The sequence below is a fragment of the Hemicordylus capensis genome, chromosome 4, assembly GCF_027244095.1.
Source record: "Hemicordylus capensis ecotype Gifberg chromosome 4, rHemCap1.1.pri, whole genome shotgun sequence".
NCBI classification, from domain to species: Eukaryota; Metazoa; Chordata; class Lepidosauria; order Squamata; family Cordylidae; genus Hemicordylus; species Hemicordylus capensis.
Window position 1 is genome coordinate 129635189 of NC_069660.1, and position 22161 is coordinate 129657349.

General features: G+C 42.8%; 1 protein-coding gene across 2 annotated transcripts in view; it reads left to right on the forward strand.

Annotated features, from left to right (window-relative positions):
* Positions 1-8003: 8003 nt before the first annotated feature.
* The window catches only part of ABCA4 (ATP binding cassette subfamily A member 4), a 185013-nt gene continuing 170855 nt past the window's right edge, over positions 8004-22161 (forward strand). For both annotated transcript variants that reach the window (XM_053248322.1, XM_053248323.1), the window contains exons 1-2: positions 8004-8054; positions 18314-18497. In XM_053248322.1, coding sequence (XP_053104297.1) covers positions 18432-18497 — 66 coding nt within the window. In that variant the 5' untranslated portion in view covers positions 8004-8054; positions 18314-18431. The remainder of the gene's footprint in view (positions 8055-18313; positions 18498-22161) is intronic.

Sequence of the window (22161 nt, forward strand, 5' to 3'; positions counted from 1 at the left end):
CTACATCAAGTAGAATGAAACTGACCAGCACATTCCATAATAATACTGAAACTCCTCACTGCTTCGTTTCTGTTCCATGTCCGTATTTGCAGAAAATCTGGGTACTTGCAGAAGCCACAACAGACTATTATAGGGGCAGTTCCTTCCAAGCTGCCTCTGCACTAAAGCAATGTTTTGAATGCAGAACATCAGACAGGAATACTTAATTCTGGCACCAGTACAAAAAATTAGTATAGAAGAATTGAAAGTTTCTTCTGTGTGCTGTTAAGTGAAGTATCCTACCAAAAGGGGCTGTAAATATAATGTAATGGCTTGATGGTGCTTATTGACCTAGCTGCAGTTGCACACTGCAGCAGCTTGTGCTGTCCTTGTGGCATCTTGTGTGAAGCAAGTGGAGTTATGCATTGCATATCCATATTTGCTATAATGTATTTACATATTGTGGATACTTAATGTGGCAGTTATGAAGCCAGTACGCTTAAAACAGATGTGACCTTAGGAGAATGCCTATTATATCTATCACTTCAAACATAAAAAAGAAGGAAGTGGTCCAGCAGGATGGGTGCTGGGCAGAATTTAGCTATACAGCTACAGGGCTTGCAGACAATTGGGGTGGGTGTGGGTGGGGAAAGAGTTCAGATTTGGAACTCTCACTGTAGATGGTGAAGCAACTTTTCATGCAAATCTGTTGATATAACTAGCCCAGACTAACACAGTTTTAGTATAAGGTCTAATATCTGTTTTTGTGTATAATTTTAACACTGATTACAATTGGAACTGATGGTATTCTATGCCCAATCAAATGTCAACTTTTCTACTTGCCAACTTTAGATACTGTGAGTTCTTTGGATTCGGGCTCTCTATCTACTAACTTGCTGGTGCAGGGTCACACGCAAATCTTAGGTGCACCAGAACAAGACCTTATACAGCTTAGGCATACCACGGAGAGAAATGGAGCCTCCCAGAAGCTGTTATGCTTAGGGAACAGCTTACTAACTTCAACAGAGCAGCCTACATCTAGTGCTAAAGGGAGGGAACGGAGATCTCTCCAAGCAACTTCCCAAAACTCCCAGAACTCTGACATCGATGTGGGGATGGGTAAATTATCAGCCCCCAAAGCTAAGATAACCAAAAAGCCTCAGCAGACTACAGAACTTTCATCTTGTCGGCTGGTAGCTGAAACACTCAAAGCTGTGTTTGATAGACTCTCATTACTAGAGAGGAAATTGGACATTGTTAAGACTCTTCTGCATGATCTGTCTAAATGGCAGATAAAGGGGGAGGGGTTGATAACGATAACAGTGGGGAGAAGAAGCACGGCTGTGGCTGTGGCACTTAACAGACCTACCACAACTCCCATGTGATTCCAGGAGGAAGAACCACAGTTAATAGAATATTACAACCACACTGTATTTCTCTTGTAGTATACTCAAATAGGGTAAACTACAACAAGTAGTACAATTTCTGTGCCATTAGATACTCGCTAAGTCAGCTCTTGAATTGCAGTCTGAGAGATGTAGACCTCAAAACAATTTGAAAGGCTACCATCTAACCATTTCCAAAGTAGGTTTATGTTGGATTTTTATTCTTCCCAGATCCCGAATAGGTTTTTCCAAAGAAAATCCTGGATTGAAGGTTTTGAGATTTTCCCTAATCGCTGTTTTGCCAACACCATCTTGGAGCCTTTAATTTTAAAATCTCCCAGGAAAATACCAGAGCAGATGGGTGAACAAGGGCACTGTAAATGTGCTGAGATGGAACCTAATATGTCTGAATTATTTTCGCCCATGGAATCTCACTCAGTTAACTCCTTCTTCATGCAGTTTACAGAGGGGATTAACGTTACAATCGATGAGCTGAACCCTTCGGTAATTAGCATCTCTTCGATGATAGAAGATCCGACTGATATATGTAACCAGCCTATCCGGAGGAAGTCTGAGGAGCTGACGGATAATAAGGCAGACTTTTATTCCTCCTCACCAGTCATGACTAATGATCATATGCCTCCTGCACAGGGCCAGAAGGAGGCTGACTTGCAACACGAGCTGGAATTAATTAAGACAGATCTCCCACTTTTGGTACACCTTGCAGAGGTATTTAACCAGCCGGAAACTCCCTTTAAGAAAGATCAGTGGTTTAATTTGTTGGCTGACCCCCGGAAGTCAGGCCAAGATTGTCTTAAAACTACAGATTTTCCAACTAAAAGCAGTACCTCTGTAACCCAAGTCGCTATGATGAACCTGAATGCTCTTATTGTTCTATCACAAACTAGCTTCTCACATAGATTCTAACCTGATGGTTCTGAAGGAAATGCAAGAGAACACCACCACCCCTGGAAACAGGTCAAGCAATCTTGGCCCAGGAAACTCTTGGGAGTAGAGAGGCTCCATTCAGCCATTGAAGGGAGGCAGATCAGCATGGGCTTGCTTTAATGTTATGGAATGCAGGGAGATGGGAAGCTAGATCCAAGGACCCCTCATGTTTGAGCCTTTTTGGACATCATACTGATGCGAGAAACCTGGGCGCTCTCTGAACTGGTGCTTAACGGATTTTGTGTATTTTACGGGCCGTTAAGAGTAAGAAAAAGGGCAGACCCAGTTGGGGCCTCGGGACTTTTATCTCAACTAAGTTATGGGCATCATCAAAATGGATCTCTTCTTTGGGTAACATAGCACTGACTGTGGAAGTTGCTCATAATCAGACTCTAGTGCTGATAGTCAACGTCTTATCTCCCCCGAAACGCAGGGCCCAGGAAATTAAGGAAATTTGAGGGAAGCTGGAAGGGTACATTGTTGCCCTCACAGAGGAATTTCCCAATGCAAGTATAATTCTGGGAGGCAACTTTAATGCAAGAATGGGCCCCAGTGATGAAATACTGTATGCCCTATATAAGAGAAGTGCCCCTATTTGGGAAGAGTATGTGCTTCCGTACATACGCCTCTCTAAGGAAAACATCTCAAACTTGGGTGGGTATTGTTTGGCCCAAATGACCTATGGCTTAGATTTATTTGTTTTAAATGGCTCAATGGATAATGACCATCCGGCAGAGTTAACATTTTGGGTGGGGAGGAGACCGAGTGCCACTGACTGCTTTATTATTACGAGGCGCATGGCCCAGTGCTCCCCGAGACTGGAAGTGGCCCCACAAGTGGAAAGTAACCACTACCTAGTTACTCTGCTACTGTGAAACCCACTGGGCCCTAAACAGTATGAGTCAGTGCCTTCTATGAAGACAGAGGATAACTGCTGTCATGTCAGATGGTCTCAGAGTTTGGCTGATAAAATTTCCACTCTTCTCCAGTCGCATCACCTACAGAAGTTGAGCTAAGAGATGCATTTCAACTCTTGCAAGTCTAAAACTCCATTACTTTGGAATTATGAAAACATCTTACATCTAAGCTGCGTGAATCCTCTAATAGACAGTGGAGACCTTTCCACACCATGGTTTGACCAAGAATGTGTGGAGGGTAGATGTCTTCTTTTGGACAGATTCCAAGCTTATAAGGTAGATCCCGCTTCAACATCAGTCCAAGAACTAATGTTACAGAAAAAGCAATATAAACCGCTGATTAGATGGAAAAAGCGAGTCTATATGAAATCTTCTTGGGATTCGTTATTGTATTCAATCCGATCAAGACAACAGTCCCTTTTCTGGAGAACTCTGGCAGGGATTCCGCTTGGAAGACATCTGATGCCAGATGCCCACATCCATCCGGAGCTTTGGGAGAGGCACTTTCGAAAGTTGTACTGGGAGGAAGGGACTTCACCAGGCCCCTTTACATTCAATGAGGAGCCATTACTTGACTGGTCACCCATTACCACAGCAGAAGTCTCTGACCTAATATGCCAACTGAAGCCGGGCAAGGCCCCCAGCACTGACCTGGTCCCACCAGAGTTGGTTTTGTCCAATGTGGACTGGTGGGCGCTGGTGCTTGCTTCGTTGTTTACTGCCATTGATAGATCAGGGTGCATCCCGAAAGACTAGGGCTTGTCCATCATTGTACCTATCTATAAGAAGGGGTGCAGAAGTGAGCCAGGCCATTATAGGCCGATCAGCCTTCTGAATACAGTTAGCAAACTTTACACTAAACACGTTTATTGGAAGTTGAGGGACTGGATGGAACAGGACAACATTCTTGCAGAAGAGCAAACGGGGTTCAGAGAAGGGAGGTCTACTCTTGACCATTGTTTTGTTCTGCATCATCTAGCACAGAAATATGCACAATCCTTGCATGTTGCCTTTGTAGTTCTTAGGTTTGCCTTTGACTCAATAGGCTCTGGGATAAATTGAGAGCCTCCTCCATTGATCAGCGACTCTTAGCTCTAATTAGGGCCTTACACATATCGCCAACCATGAGGGTTAGGTGCAATCCACAAGGAGGATTAATCAGAGCTATTCCAATTGGAAAAGGGGTCCAACAAGGATGTGTGCTGGCGCCCTTGCTGTTGTAGTACACCGCTCTGGGCTCCTTGGAGGAAAAGTGGGATATAAATGTGATAATAATAATAATTTTGTCAATGATATGGTGACCCATCTTGATAGCAGTGATTTCCATTCTCCCAAGCTAGCTGGAAGAAGTATCCCGGTATTGCTGTATGCGGATGATGCAGCCATTCTGGCTAGAACCCCGGTTGGTCTAAGGAGGGCCTTGGGGGCATTGGCTGTTTATTGTAAGAGAGAATGGCTGAGTATTAATTATCAGAAAATGAAGGTGCTCTTCTTTGCTAGGAGACCTAAGAGACAGGTATGGAAGATCGATGGACAAAGGATAGAGCAGGTCCAAAAATTTGTATACTTGGGGGTAGCTGTTCATTCATCGGGATCAAGACGGGCCCAAGCTATTTTGCAGTTATATAGAACCAGGGGAGGGTATTTTATCCCTGTGGCCTTAAAACTTTTTCAAGCGAAATCATTGGCACAGTTACTGTATGGTGCCCAACTGGATCCTTACCCAGATCTGTTCCCTCTAGAAGTGGTGCAGTCTAAATTCTTGAGAGCAATATTTCAGACACCCAAGTGCACCTCTAATGCAAGGCTCAGATTAGAGGCGGGTCTCATTAGAGTTAAGGCCAGATGCTGGCAAATGGTGCTGTTTTATTGGCTGAGGGTTTTTTCCTTGGATACAGGGCTGAGCTGCTTAGTATTAGAGGATTCCTATCAGTCGACCTGGAAGTGTGCTCTGATCTAAAAGATGACTGCCTTGGGCCTCGATCAGTCTGCCTTGCTTACACAAAGTTTGGAGACAGCTAGGAAGCTCATTAAACAGAGAATAGAGGATACTGAGAGACAAACGGATATAACGAGGGCACCTGACTTTCAGAACCAGGAATCGGTCAGGTATAGTTTGGCCCCAGCATCCTATCTCACTATCTTGAAGGTGCCCCCACTTAGAAGAGTTTTTACCCTGGCAAGATGCAATGCCCTGCCATCAGCCCTCTTCGAGGGCAGATATAGAGGGACTCCCTATGAGGAGAGGCTCTGCCCATCTGGGGAGGGTCAAGTGGAAATGGTCACCCATGTGCTATTGGAATGTTTGTTCTATAGAGACCTGTGTCGGGATAGCACTTACATAGCACTTACATTTATATACCGCTCTATAGCCGGAGCTCTCTAAACGGTTTACAATGATTTAGCATATTGCCCCCAACATTCTGGGTACTCATTTTACCGACCTCGGAAGGATGGAAGGCTGAGTCAACCTTGAGGGATCTCATTTACCCTTTGATGGCTAAATGCCCAGGTCTTGATTCTCCTCATATGATTGGCAGGCTGTTGGAAGGAAGTAATTCCAGCACCGCCAGACAGGTAGCTAAATTTTATAGCGCAGTCCTCCGTTTGCGTAAGAACTTAATAACGGGAAAGTAAGTGATGGATTTAAGGCCAGAGCAACTTTTGCAGCTACAGTGTGGCTAATTGCAGGTGGGCACGCAGGTATTGGGATCACTTGTATATCATCAGTCAATCTAACAACAAAATTTTCCCAAGCTCCTGAATTGTTTAACGTCTCTCAGATCCAGGAGTTGGGAAGGCAACTGTTTTTAAATTTTGATCTGTATGTAATCATCTCATAAGTATTAAATACTGCTGTCTCCTTTTATTCTTCGTTATGTATTTTTAGTAGTACTTTCAGTACCTTGATCTACATTCAGGTGGACTTCTTAAAATTTATCTGGTTTTATTGTTTGTAGTAGAAGTTTGATTATCTTCTCTTCTGCATTTGTTTTAATCTCATGCTGGTCGCTGACCGAAATAAAGAGATTTGAACTTTTCTGTACTAAGATTAAATCATCAAAATTTGCAGTATGGTTGGCTTGCAGAATTTACACAAACAAATATTAGTGTAACATTTAGTGAGCATTATACACCTTAACATGGGCTGAAGTGATATTTGCACTAATAAGACTTCCAAGTGAAATCTCTGTACAGTCTCTCACACACATGCTGTCTGTATGGACATACTTTTTTTTAAAAAAAGGTTACAGGTAAATAGTCTTTTCTGAGATCAGTTTCATAGAATTCCCTACACAGGGATCAGTCTCAATGTAGGGTTAAAAACAGAGTTTACTGTGCAAAGATGAAGTCTGTTGTGCCAGCATTAAAATTACCACCAGAAATGGATTGTGTATCATGGAACAGGCTGTATTTCCACATAGTATATGACTTGACTAGAAATTTATTTTACTAAAATACCAGAATATTTGGTGTTCTGCAGTATAAACCATGTATGAAACATCACTTACATTTTGATAAAGTAGCAAAAAAGAAGGGAAAGAGGCAACACTCAGTCCTTTGGTATGTGCAAAGACATCGCTTCTGTTTGAATCAGAAGCAGACATAAATCTGATTTGAACTAAAAGGAGAATGCTTTATTGTAGAAAGTACACATGAAGCATATGTTCTGAGTTGCACATTCCTGTATACTTCAGCATGTGCCATGAAGAGGAAATTGTAGCAAAAGAACAACTTCAAATGGCACTCAGTCAGTGTTTTTGGTCTGAACTGCTGGCTCTGTACACAGGGCAAGAAACTACAGTAAAGGAATGAGGCCAGGTTATAAGCCCATTCTCTTTATACCAACTGTAATGTTCCAACTACTGAAGCACAACTGAGAGTCTGCAAATGGGATTAATGAGAGAAGATGAAAAAGGTCCTTTTCCTCTGGAGAAGTGCCTTGCAGTCCTTGGGGGAGAGGTCACTTATAGAGCTTCTAAAACATGTTTATCACCTATTTGTCCTTGCATATTCTGTCTCATTCCTGCATATATAGCGTTTTCTTTCTATGTTATCCCTCTGTTCCTTTCTTAAGTATTTTCTACCCCATCTTCTAAAATTAGGAAGGCTTAGAAATGATTTCACAGCTTTAGGGTCTATATTGTAATAAGGTCCCAAATTCTTTGAGCCTCAGCTGCAACAATTCCAGTTAACCTAAGGAACCCTCAACAAAGTGGAGATATAATCATAATTGACCTGCCATTTTAATGTTGCCACAAGTTTGCTAACCCTTGGAGGACATGGGTGCCAATTTGTGTTAATATCCTGTGTGCAGACCTGCTGGCACAATAAGCCATTGCTATCAGATTTGCATGGTAATTGCATTCTATGTACTTACACTGAACTCACTAAGTGCTTGCGAGGCTTTGGCGGAATGTTGGCTTCCATAACTTCCTGACCTAATTAGTCATGACAACTGTTTGTTTTGGGTCCCCCCCCCTTTTTAAAGGGGTTTATAGAGCTCCAGAAGCCACAGCCCTGAATAGTTTTGTTTCAAGCACATTAGTTTAGATCTGCAAATAAATTTGTGAGAAGTACAAACTTTCCCCAATATATATATATAATGCAATATTTGCTTTTAATGCAATGGAGCTTAAACTCTGATGACAGACCTGCCCCACATCAAGTTGGGGATTAAAACAATCTCCTTACAACTGAGCTGCATTTTGTAAGTGCTCACTGTTCCTGAGATGCATTCCTCTACAGTCACGCTGGACTTCTTTTCAAAAAACCTTTCCGTTCTCACAGCAGTGCCTTTGATGGAGGTGTCTGCATAAATGAGGTAAGCTGAAGATGTTTCTAGTTTTGTTCTTAACCAATGTGATCTTCACTTTTATTTATGTATTTCAAATATAGACTCTGTAATCTGGCAAATTAAGTGAATATGCATGGATGCTAACTCCTAAGCTACTGCAAACTTAATCTGTACAGAAACTGGAGCTAATTTTATACAAACAAAATTATAGTGACTAACATCCAGACTAAAAGCTGCACATGGGACACACTTGCAGTTGCACATAGAGGAAAGGGGTGACTTCAGCAATCTTTCTACCTCCCTCCTGGATCCAGTTGTGCCTCCCAAAAATATGGTCTCAGGAGTCAACTAACCCTCGAGGACATATTTTTGAGAGATGGTGGTGTCTGCAGGGGGAAGGGAGGACTACCGAAAATCTTCCCACACACCCCACCCCTGGTGCAGTGTGAAGGTTCCCTGGGTGGTGATCCAGTACACTTGCAGAGGATAAGGTTTGAAAACAAATCTGTAAGATTCATTTTGGTGAGAGAGCAAGACAAATTGAAAGCAGTCAAAATAGCAAATCTCAAAGAATGGATACTGATATTCTTTAGGGTTACATTTGCATGAAACTTTACTTAAGAGGATGTATCAGATGCTCAGTAATATCTCTACAGTGTTATCACCTCAAGTAGGTTTCCTGGTCCTGGAATATAATTTGAGTGTAGATCCCATGGTGACTTACACCTTGTATTTGACTGTGTGTCTTGTTCAAATACGTCCTACATATCTTGATTCTATTTTCTTAATGGGTAGAAATCCATGGACAAATGTTCTGCAGCAAAAATTCCAGTACTGCATGCAGAGACCTACTTAAGGAACAAGGCTCAGAGACACTTGCATATCCATTGTGACTTCTGGTATTTTAATCCTTGGAATGGCAGATCCACAAACTATATCATAAACTCTTTTTAAAACGCGAGGTTTAAAAGTGATTTTGTTTGAGACACAAATTCTCCATCAAACTCACTGTACAGTACTCTGGACTAGATCCTGAAAGTGCTATGTTAGCTTAAACTGGGATTTTTCAATTGTCTCAGTTTAATATTATTGTTTAAGGACAGTACTTAAGTAAACAAGGTTCTTGACAATTATGTCACCTTCACAAAAAGTCAATACACCAGACCCATAAGATTCCCTATTTACAAACTCAGAACTGAGGCACAGTTAGTGATTTTTCCCCCAGGCCCCCTACTGCATCCAGGGCTGAGTTGAGGATTGAACCTATGTTCTCAAGATCTGTAATTACTGACCTTTCAACAGTTAGCTTCATGTGTCTTAAAGGAGAAAATTTGGTAGTTGTAGCTTGCTATGTCACCATGTCAGAGCAGTCTGAGGTTTCAGCTGCCAAAATTCCTTCATCCTACAGTTACAAAAGGCAGAAGATTGCTAAGGCTCGAGGGTGCCTAGCCCTGCTTTAGATACGATAGGCGTGGTACCTATCACAGTGAAACTGATCTTTCTTTAGTCAAATACGTGAATTGTAGCTGCAAGCAGTTAAGAAGTCTGACAGTTACCAAAGAAGAATGCACACAGGGCTTAATGCTCATATGTCCTCAGGCATACTTGGTTAGTTAGCTATATCTGTGTGACAGCCTACCACCAACTAGAATATTTCAAATTATTAGCACTACCTCTAGGCCATGAAAACAAGCCTGTCAGTCTATGAATGCCATATATTGTGCAGGTGTTGCTGCTCCTCCAATCTGATACTACACCAACCTGTCCTCAGCTGTAGCAACTACATTCAAGAGAAGCCTAGGTCCAGGCCTCAAGGACTGTCTTCCTATCCTTTTGAAAGGCTTACTTTGATCGGCAACATAATTTTGCATCTATGTGATTCTAACCATTGTCAGGATGGTTGGTGAAACAAAATACCACCACAACCAGCCCTAAATAATTTGCTACAGTTTGAGTCTTCTAGTGTTGGAGCTTTCTCTTCCCTGTCCATTATGAAAGTCATCATTCCCCACACACCACTGATGTAAATACTCAGTGGTATGTGTTTAGCATCTTCACCTGTGAACATTGCAGAGGCGTAACTAGGGAAAACGGCGCCCGGGGCAAGCACTGAAATTGCGCGTCCCCCTGCCGCCCCCCCAACATACATCTGACTGACACACGTGTTTTTCCTCACAACAACCCTGTGAAGTTGGCTTGTATCTCAAACATCAAAATTATGATGCAATGAATGATGATACATCCTACATTACACTTAGGTTTTTCCTCACAACAACCCTGTGAGTGACTGTATGTATTTAAAAAAAACGAAAACCAAGGAATCCAGAGTAATTCGAGGAGGAGGGACTTGGGTGATAGTGCTAAAGACTCCTTATTCTCCCGCTGTTAAAGAAAGACTCCCCTTTTCCAAAACCGTGCGCTATTTACACCAGAAAAGGTTTCAAATGGAGGGGGGAAAGCAGCGAGATTGAAGTGGGGGGGCGGCACCAAGGGGTTGGGCTGCTGCTTGTACTCGTAGTCATGTAGACACGGCTGAGAGATGCAGGCAGGAAGGAAGGAGAAGTGGCAGAACGGGCAGGCGGGGAATCGGGGATTGGATTGTTGATAAGAATAAGATGAGGCATGGCAAGTCAAGTGAAGACACGACACGACAGAGAAGAACACACACCTTGTTGTGACCACACCACGCCGGCTTTAATTATGAGTCTCGAGGTCTGGTTCCTCCACCCAGCCGCCGCCGATTCCGAATCCTTTCTTGGGTGTCCGTGTGTCCTCCTGCCTGCGCGTGCCTGCAGCCCCAGCAACTCATGTGCAGAAGGCGAGCCGAGCTGGGAGGATGGACGGGATGCACGCATGCGCAGTGCGACTCGGCACGCTGGCCGAGTCGCACGTGCATGCCTGACTAGAGACACGGCAAGCCACTAGAGGGCCTCTTTCTGACTTTCTGGCTGGCGATTGGCAAAGTTCCGGGACCGTGGTCAAAGCAAGGCAAGCAGCAGGAAACTAGGCGCCCGCCGCCGCGCCCGCTGTGCCGCCGCCACGGCGCCAAGCCATGGGGGGGTGGGCACGGAAGGGGCCACTCATGGGGGAGGGGGCGCCGACGCACTCCCTTGACTGCTGATTTTTTTTTTAAAGGGGGCTGCTCGTGGGGGAGGGGGCGCCGACGCACTCCCTTGACTGCTGAAAATTTTTTTTTAAAAAAAAAAAATTTAAGAAAATTTTGTTTGGATCGGCGGGGGTCATGGCGGCGCCCCCCACGTGACCCACAAAGATGGCACCCGGGGCACGTGCCCCCCTGCCCCCCTATCGTTACGCCTCTGGAACATTGTAACATCACCTGAAAATTATCTCAATAGAAGTATTAGCTTTCACATTCCACTGTCCAAGACAGTCACTGCTATGCATATCTGGTGAAGGATCCAATTATATTTCTTGTAATGCTTGCATTTAAGAAGCTAGCACATTTGATAGAAGGCTGGAAGCTGTGAGGCCAGCATATCAGGCAGAAGGCTAGACAAGACTATACACTTTAATAATTTTTGACAAAAGCAATCTCCCCCACATGCCTATCAAAGTGGTACAGTCCTATGTAACTCTTGCCCTGCTCTGTCACTGTCCTTTTCAGTGACTTCAGGTGGTATGCCACTGTGTAAAGTCATTGGCCATGGAGCTATTGACCTAAAATCTCATGAAGCACTCTATGCTATAAAGCTGCACAAACTTTAGAACAGTTGTGTTGTCTTTGTGCTAGCATGTGACACTTTGACTGTCCTCTTCCAGAGAAAAGATGCTTTTCACTTGTCCGTTGTTATTGCGACTTGACTAGCTCCATAAAGAAGTGGAGGTTGTTTCTGTACACTGAGCAATTGAAGGATGACTGTTGGTGCATCTCTCTCTCAAGCTTTATTTGTGTAACAGTTGGCTAAAGAGTGATCAAAAACAGGCCTCCGGAATATCAGACCTCAACTACACCTGTTGACATAGGATGGGGGTGCTCTAAAGTAGGAATATTCCTAGCACAAAGCAGTCTAGAGCTGTAAGAGCTAGTGTGGCATAGCAGGTAAGAGATGTAGTGACAATGTAGCTTAGTGATGAAAACAAAGCTTGGAACCATTTTTCCATATATAGTAACTCTCTAAAAGTACTACATAAATGTTAAGTTGCTATACGTTAGCAAATTGTTATGGTTATCACAGCCAGCTCACTGATGAGTCTGGATGAGTCAGCTGGTGCAGGTAGTAGATTGCTCCCTGACTGCTTCTGCTCGCTCAAACCTCACATTCAAGGGAAGGGAACAGAAGGGGGAAGTGAGAGTAAAGCCACACTAGTTCTCTTCGACTTTGGCTCTCTTCCCTTGGTTTTTCAAGAGGCAGACATACACACGTGGACAAATGTGTAGGTATTCCTCCACAAAAAAAGAAGAACCCACAATTGTCTCTGAACTAACTTCAAACTGACAAACATAATTGGCACCCATCGTTGTTTATTCTGCATTTAACAAAAATCAGACCTTGCTTTAGAGTTTTGATGCAACAGAATATTTCAAATAATAACACACACGAAAATGCCATGGACAAAAATGATGGGACCCTTAACCCTTAAAGTTGCACAAACTTTATGATTTTTGTTAAATGCGGAATAAACAATGATGGATGCCAAATAAGTTATTTCAGAGCCCATTGTGGGTGGTTCTTTTTTTGTGGAGGGGTACCAGCACATTTGACCATGTGTGTATAGGCATGTGGCCATGGCTGCTGCCACCACTGCTGCTAGATGGGGGAAGGGCTTGATGGATTGGGCCACACTCTGCTGAGCCAGGGAATTGCAGGAAGATCTGGCATGGGGGTGGGAGGAGAAGAGCTGGAGGAAAGAAGCGTTGTGGAGTGCCACTGGCCTGAGGGAGCTGGGGGAAAGATCAGTGCATGGCATTCTCTGCAGGGGTGGTAGTAGGTGGCAGATTAAGGTATGGCTCACCGAGCTGCCTCAGGTGTTGGGGTGGTAGTCTTGCATCAGGCCTTATTGTTATGGGGGAAGGGTAGTATTTCCTGTATATTGCAGAAACTCCTCTAAGGTGCAGACTGTGTCCAGAGCACAGTCTGCACCTTACTCTAATATTACTCTGTCCCATGAAACTCAGTGGGAAACATTTAGAATTCAGCCTACCGCTATTCTGACTTCTGTTTTTAGTCATGCTACAGTAACTACTGTCACCCATGGGAACTGGCACATATACTATAAAGATTTTGAGACTTATTCAGAAGCAACACTTGACCAGATTCAAACTGTATGTTTAACATCCTTAAAAATGTCTACTGTAGCAGAATGAGTGAAACTCCTGAATTCAAACCCCAGGTGTCCATTTGTTTTTTGTTTACATCTCAATTATTATTATTTTTAATCCATGTGCTACTGAGCCTGGAAATCCAATTTGCTTCATCCAGAGCAGAAGTAGGTCACAGACATAGCCTACATAGGTGAGAACACCAACAAGCCAATCACCACGTCCCCAAACAGGATCTACAATTTAATTAGATAAGATCTTTGTTCATTCTAATCCATAAGTCAGATGTGGCCACAGTCTATCAATGGAGAAGACACATTTTTTAAAAGGAGCTTTACATTTGAGATACTATATTACATTCTAGTGTTGTTTAGCCTGGTAAGTTTCAAACCCAAAATCTGTTCTTTGTGGGGTTCATACAGCTCTGGTTAAGGAAGGGGAGCATTAGGAGAAATGGCCCAGTCTAAAATTCACCTGAAATCATTGAAAAAGGTGCCTGTGGAGAAAAGTTGGATGGATAGACATGAGCTATGCAATCCTTCTCATCCATTTACTCTTGCTTTAAAAAAGAAATCGCAGATGACAAAGATTAAATAACGATAGGTTAAGCTAACGTTATGGTTTATTAAGGCTGAATACATCCTGTAGTAGCTGGATAAATATAACCTTGGATACATATGAACACTTAGTTGGGACAGCCTGCTATCCAAGATGGTATCACTCTGGAGTCCATACTATTGCTCCCACATTGCATTAGGTTCTGGGGTATTCAGATCTAAAGACAAAGGTGGATGTAGGGCCAGCTCCAGGTTTGAGGAGGCCTTCAGGAAGTGACCTCTTGTGGGCCCCTTCCTACTTGCGCTGGTCCCCACTCCTTACTAGAGTGGCAGACACAACACTATGTGGGACATTGTGCAGGGGGCTGGTTTTTTGCAGGAAATTGCACCTAAGGTGGTGGTGGGTGGTCTGCCAAAAATGAAAGAAACCTACATCCACAGTCACAGTAAAGACCCAACCAGCCAGCCAGCAGCCACCATTTGCTGTCAATCCTCCCCAGTAGACCTCCCCAGTAGACCAATCCTCCCCAGTAGACCAGGACAAGCATCAGCAGTAGACCGATCCTTGGCAGCCACCCAAGTATTCCTTGTGCTGAGGCTGACTCTGAGTGGATGATCTTGCACCTGAAGAAATTCAGAGCCAAAAATGAGCAGCTGATGAACATCTTATTTAGGCTGACCAGGTAAAGAAAAAGTGGTTATTGTACTCCTTATGTAGAAGAGGGCATTCACACAAGTGCAGCTTGTCATGGAGGTGAGAAAAGCATCACACGCAAAAAAGCCTCCTACACAACTATCAAAGGCAACATCATTTGTATCTGATCTAACACTTTTACCTCAGATAAATTGATATTTATGATTTCAGTGATAAGTCCAGTCCTTGAAATAATTGATCCATTAAACCTTTTTCTCTTTCATCACAAGGCAGACAAGCCATAAATGTTGAAATGAAGCAAATCAAATTTAAAAAAAGAATTAACTAGTGTAATGAAATATCTATGGAATACTTTAAGCTGTTTTTATGTACATTAAAAATATAGGTTAATTATATATAGGTTCACACACTCTGAAAAAAACAATCTTTGAACTGATTCTTGGGTTAATGTCTGATACCTTCAGGTCCTTTCCTGTGCCAGAGAAATGGTTTAAACATCAGTGTCATAAAGGGAATCATAGTAGATATATTTCACAGGTCAACAGGAAAAATTTTATGTTCAACTTCCAAGTTCTCTGCAGTATCAAATGAGTCATTTTACGACATCTATTTATTTGTTCATTCAGTTTATATACCACTGTTCCTAAAGCGGCTCAGAGCAGTTTACATTAAAATAAAAAACACAAAAAACAATTAAAATAAAAAAGAAACATTTAAACCAGATTAAAACTAAAACTAGACAACATTAAAGGTCAGGCTAAAAAGATTACCCTTTAAGACGATCCTGAAAGCCTCCAAGGAAGATACTCCTCTTATATCCACATGTTCCACAACCCAGGGGGGCGGGGTGTGTGTGACAACTGAGAAGGCCCAGTTCCAGGTTGCCACCAGAAGAACTGGTGGCACCCGAGGACAGACCTCTCCTGATGATCTCAATGAGTGATGGTGATCTTGTAACCTAAGTCATTCAGCGCTTTAAAGGTAATAACCAGCACTTTGTACTTTGCCCAGAAACATATTGGCAGCTAGTTCAACTGTTTAAGAACAAGCATAATGTGGCCTCTCCAGATTGGTTCGGTTCCAAACCTGTTTGCACATCCCTGCTCTGTTGTGGGGTGGCTGGGCGGGCATATGAATTGACAGAAGTACTCCTATCACAGGCAACATGGATGTTATGGCTAATGGGTTGGCAGACTGCACTCTGCCCCAAATACCAGCTAACGCTTCAAATGCTGTAGGTTCCAAGTCTTGGACCGCTGAAATAGCACCTGTTCCCCACTCTCCAGCAAAATTGCAAGCCTCATCTGCAGATCCTTCTGCTGCCTCGGTGTCAATTAAAGAAGTTCCAGCTCCCACGGGACTGCCTCAATCTGATCACAGTTCTGTCCCAACAGCACTTTCTATTGCGCCTACACCAAAACCAAAGAAGAAGAAGAATTCCCAATGCATGAGCTGGTCCTGCAAAAGAAGAAAATGAAGGTGCTCCATTGCACTGTCATGATCAAGGATTGCAGAGCAATGCCTACCCTGCACCCAACACAGCAGCTAAGGCTCCTGCGGCTCCTGCAGTGAAACCTAGGAAAGTGCTTTAAAAAACCAAGCACAGAAAGCCTACAGAGTCCATCTCAAAGCCTCCCACGGTACTGAGTGGGCAGCAGCAACCTATCTAACAATCAGAGCCTGATGAACCTGTGGACTGCCCAGATGTCCTAGATGTTTATCCATCTGACTTTGAGAGGGAATCTAACTATTCTAGTCTGTCAGTACCGAGGGAGTACACGCCTACCTCTGAAGAGCTATAATAATTTAATTACTATGGAAATTCTCCCTGATCAGGCATTCCACATCAGGCATTGCAGAGAAACTACTCTCACACCTCATACTCTCCAAACAAATGCAGCTAGGTTTTTTTTGATGATCATTGTTATAATCCTTATTATAGAGTGAATAAGCACTATTCCAGGCACTAAAATTGCAGGGATTACGGAGATTGCGACACTAGGGGTTACCGCGCTAGATCCCATTCATGATCTCAGTCTCCACAATGCAGACGCTCAAGATCATTTTACCAAAGATACTACTCGCATTGTGAGAGGGCTCCTTCTGCCCCTCATCAACATTTTAAAGGCAAGTGCTCAAGACAAGATGCGCCCAGAGCACCACAGACTGCAACCATGACTTTAGAAACTGAGCTTACACAGGCATTCGCACCGCTGCTAAGCCATGCTCTTCTGGTTCATCAAAACAAAATAGTATTTCTCAGGATTCAACATCTCTTGAAGTTGTAGACCGGGTGCTTCTGGATCAGATACTCTAGTTATCAGATTCTGACAGTGACTGGGGGGAGAAATGGATCATTCGGAGACACCAGCTCTCCCCTCAGGCTCCCCACCACTTGATTACCTGGAAGATCCTAAACTCCCTTCTCCATCAGAAGACCTTAGGTCCTGTTTTGGACCAGGTTTCCCAGATGGCACGTTCCTTAGGTTTTCAGACTAAAGAACCTACAACAACATCAACTAACCCTATCTTTTGGCCTGATAGATGTGGATGCCCAAGAAGCAGTGACATTGCCTATGAACCCAGCACTACTGGAAATCACATGCAGTTGTTGGGAAAAACCATCTCCTGTCACTGCAACATCCAAGAAAGTTGAAAATTTCTATAAGGTGTAATTAGAGGAATTTCTTCAGAAAACCTATTCAAAATTTGATTGTAGTGGAAACAGCTCAGCATCAGTCTTAGAATAGGGCTCTGTCTGCTCCAGTTCATAGGGAAAGATGGAAATTAGTATCTATAGGCAGATACTTGTATTCAACATAATCACTTCAGTTAAAGATAGCAAATTATCAAGCATGCATGTCTCAATTCAATCACTTGTTATGGGAGAAGTTGTTACTATATTTCATTTTTTTAAAAAACTCTTAGGCCAAGTCTGTACCACATAAATTGCAGGTCTGAAGAAGTATGAGGAAGAGTTACAGGATGCAATATTCTTCTTTCTCTTTTTGAATCTCCTCCTCGTCTTTTCCTTTTGTTGGCAGCAGGTTCAGGAATGACAACGTACTTTTTTACAGTGTGTGGAAACTGATTTACAGAATTTACTGTTGCAAGATATGATGATGGCCTCTATCTTAAATGGCCTTTAAGCATAATTAGATAAATTTGGCATTGCTGTCTTCCAATGGTGAATAACCATGATAGCAAAATAGAACCTACATGTAAAGGAACAGTATACCTCCGAATACCAGATTATTGGGAAAATCAACAGGGCAAGGCAATTCTTATATTTTATAAAATTAGAAGTGATGCAGCACAGAACTGGGTGTTAATGTTTCTGCTGGAATAGAATTGCCATATTCTGGCTTTTCAAATCCAGAGTCCTAATTTGCATATTAGGTAAATTGCCTTGAAAATAATTTTTGAGCAGAATAGTGACTGCACATTTTGCTCCATAACTCCACTTCTACAAGGGCTAAGCTTAGCTCTTTCTTTTTTCTTTTTTAAATGAAAACTGAAATCTGGGTGAATCTGGGTGTGCTAAACAATCTGGGTGAGATGCTTAAAATCCAGATAAAACCTGGCATTCTGGGTGGGGCATGGCAACTCTATGCTGGAACCATGCAGAGAGACTGAAGTTTCAGACTGCACCATTTAATAGCATATCAGCATATAGTCGATGGACAACCAACCTGTATCACAGAATAGACCTACTGGTTCAGCTGAACTTTGGTTCACAGTTGCACTTAGACAAACAAAACAAAACCAAACCTTCCGTTTTGTCCCCATACAGGAACATCTGCTGATAAGTTCTTCTTGCCCCCACCCCCAAGGGCTCGGCTGTCTGTGAGAAGATAACAGCAGAGGATTTCAATTCTCCAAGTCTGGGATGCTGCCAATGCATAAGAAGAATGAGTTTCCTCAGACAAGTCAGACTTTTGCTGTGGAAAAACTGGATACTTCGAAAAAGGCAGAAGGTAAACAGTACAGCTTAAATCCACATTGAAAAATATAGTTTATTCACTTGACTGATATGTTTTACATCCTTTTACATAAGCCAAGATGTGTTGCATTGTTGTTTAATCTATTATGATCCTGGGATATTTTTAACGGAATGAATTTTACAATTGAGTTAATTGGATTATCTGACAAGCAACTTTCTATACTGGACTATTTTGTTATTTAAAAAGCCTCCATAAGGAAGTAGACTTAACACACATATCCCCACCTCCTTCCCCAAAAGCGGGAAATTGTGACTACGCTTCCCTTCCCTTTGAGGCCTGGCTATACTTAGATGTGAATCCAATAGTATTGTGTAGATAAAAATATATGGCAGACTTGTGCTACAGGAAGCCACTGTCCAAAATACTTGAAACCTTTTCATGTGATTAGATTCTTCAAAGGGCAGGAACTTGTTACACAAGCACTTCAAGTCCAAAGCACATAGATGTGTATGGGGCACTATGATTAAAACGACAAAATTGCAATGAATTGTAAAAACCCCATCTGAACATGTAGATTCACATGACCTGATCCTCCAAGGCAGTTCAAAGCATCTGAGTAGCAGATGTGTATGTTCTTCTATATGAATTAAACAGGGGCTGAAATGGTCTGGACACTGTGACTCCCCTCACAGTATGCAAAAGTGAGGGTTATTTTCAGGAGTGGGGATGATTTTCAGGGTATGGAGGGTGAAAATCATTGGTGCTCTTCCAAGCTTCCGCCACCAATTTGTTTCCAGAATGCCCCTTTATGATGCTGTGTCTGACTGTTCTTTGTTTATTAAATTTATATCCCAACTTTCTTCCATCATGGAAAGTAAGATACATACCTGCCAACTGCCCCATTTTATAGCCACTTTTAAAAATGGATTCCCGATGTCCCAGGGAGGCCTGCCAAAATCCCGGGTTCACCGCAGCCACCTTCTTCCTTCCGCTCCCTCCCCATTTCCCCCTGGCCAGGCCACCTCCACTTCCACCTCCCTCCCTCCTCCCTCCTCCAGCAGCTCCATCTGCAGATGTCATCGGAAGTCTTGCGAGAGTCTGAAGTCTCCTCTTGTAAGACTTCCGAAGAGATCCGCAGACAGGGATGGAGGAGGCTGCTCCCGGCAGCCCAGAGCCTCCTCTGTGACGTGGCATGGCCACTGCGCGGGGAAGAGTCCACCACCAGCAGCCACCCCCCACTCCCTTCACAATTTGGTTTCTGGTCAGTGGGAAGTATCTTATTCAGAGTTTATTCAAAAACAAAAAACCCCACCCCAGACTCAACCTTCCCCTGAGCATGTCTGGTGTAAAAGGTAGTGCATTCTGTTAATTTAAATGGCAGTATTGAATCTCTGTGTGTGTCACTTCTATTTAAATATATGCAGAAACAATTATGATTAATGTCTATGTTTTCACAGAAACTTGGGGATGGCAAACTTGGGGGTGGTGATTCTCTTTACTGAGCAGAGGGAGAGTAACTGGCCCTATCCACCCCCAGCACAGTACCTCCAGTGACTGTTGCTGGTGTCGATCTTATGTTTCTTTTTAGATTGTGAGCCCTTTGGGGACAGGGATCCAGGGGCGTGTCTAGGGGTAGGGCAGGCAGGGCATGTGCCCTGGGCACCACTTGAAGGGGGCACCATTTTGTAAATTTTTTTTAAAAAAATGGCTGCCGAAAACAAAATGGCCACCGTGCATACTCAAATGGCCTCTGTGAGGCCCTAGGTCTTGCCAGGCTTTGCAGAGGCCATTTGAGCATGCGCGGTGGCCATTTTGTTTTCAGTGGCCATTTTTTTTTGAAAAAAAATTAAAAATGGCCACTGCACATGCTCAAATGGTCCCTGCGAGGCCCTAGAGGCCAGTGGGGGGAGGAGGAACCTTTGCTAAAAAAACCCCAGCCTTTAGGAAGCCCCCCGAAGGGGCTACAGGTAAAAAAATAATAATATATAATATAAGTCACTGTACACATATTCAGATTGGCACTATGTACAGAGAATCAGGGCTTGTGAATACTGAGCTGATGCTTATGAGCTAGGATTGTATTCATTTGCTCTTACTTTGCTTCTTGTGATAAGTGAGTTAAATGTGATGTCTTGCTAATATGGCTATTAATGGTGAATTTGTCTTTGAATCAGTGTGAAATGCTTAATATTAAGGCCCACTGGGAGTTTCTTGCTCTCTTTCTCTCATTTTAACTGTCTTTCTGAAATACTAGAATATATTCCAAGCAGTGACACAGTTTACTCTGCATATCCTTTAATTATTTACAGAGTATCTGGGAAAAGTCAAATTCTCCATTTATTTTAAAAAATTATGTAATGGTGATGCTACAATACATAGTAGAGAATTAGACAGGCACTTGTGTTTAGTTTTCCAAGTACACGTCCACATAGTATTTGGGTATTTCATGAGCCCCAGCATACTGAAATTTGTAGTTTTCCAGCATTTTTTGGTCTGGCTAATTCCACTGCTAAAATAGTTTTTGAAATATTAAAAGATTAACGAGCCTGACTTGTATTTTTCAGCTGATATTATGGTAAAGTTATCTGAAAGATGGGTGTCAGATGCTTGGACAGGGGGTGCCATTTCAGTTCTTGCCCTAGGCGCTATTTTCCCTAGATACGCCTCTGCAGGGATCCATCTTTTTTATTTGTTATTTCTCTGTGTAAACCACTCTGAGCCATTTTTGGAAGGGTGGTATAGAAATCAAATCAATCAATAAATCTAGGACTTGAAACAAGGCAATATTTTTGCGCTATTTTTATATGTTGCCATATATTTGAGGAACGTTTGATAGAAAAGCAGGGCGTGGAAATTTCAGAAATAAAGGGAAATCTGCAAAGTGAGAGAGTAAAGAGATCTGACTGACCTTTGAACTCATCCTTTTCCCTTCCCAGAGCTTCTGGTAGGTCTCAGGCCACATCATACAGTTTGGGAAACAATATTTCTAAGAGCCTCAAGCAGTTGGAGGAGGTTTTCTTCTCCCAAAAGACCATTTGAAATTCTTGGCTTTGACCTCATTTTTCATCAAAATGCCCTTTTTTTTGTCTTGAAAGATTCTTAAGCTCTGGATTTGATCCAGCACAACATTAAACTCTCTGGTTGTGTATTTTGCTGAATCAGGCTAGAATGCTCAGCACTTTTAACAGCACTGAACCCCTACAGAGCTATTGGATGTATATTAGAGCACTCAAATTACTGTACGCAAGAAACACAGTGAAGAGGAAATGATTCTGAATGGGGCAGTTTGAAACACTGCTCTTTTGTTTTTCATCCTGAGGCATGAGGTGGGGGGGGAGATTCCTGTCTCCAATTCAACATCTGGGTCCTCTCAGTCAAAGACCAAAAACTCAAAACATGCAGAGGCATTTCCAAAGGCGGGATGGGGGGAGGTGCGAAGACTAAGAAGCCTACGGATAATATCACCACTATTTGCAGATCTGATTTGTGTTGGAACTGATGGGCCATCTTGCTTTGAAGTGCAGGCCAAGTGTCTAAGAGAGTAGAATTTTTGTTATTTTGAGTGTGGAAAATATGACAGCAGACATGGATTAGATCTCAAGAGTGGCTAAGGGTGCAATCTTAATGCACATTTATTTGGGAGTAAGTCCTGTTGAAATTACATCCTGATCATATAGGTGCTTGATTCAGAGGTGCA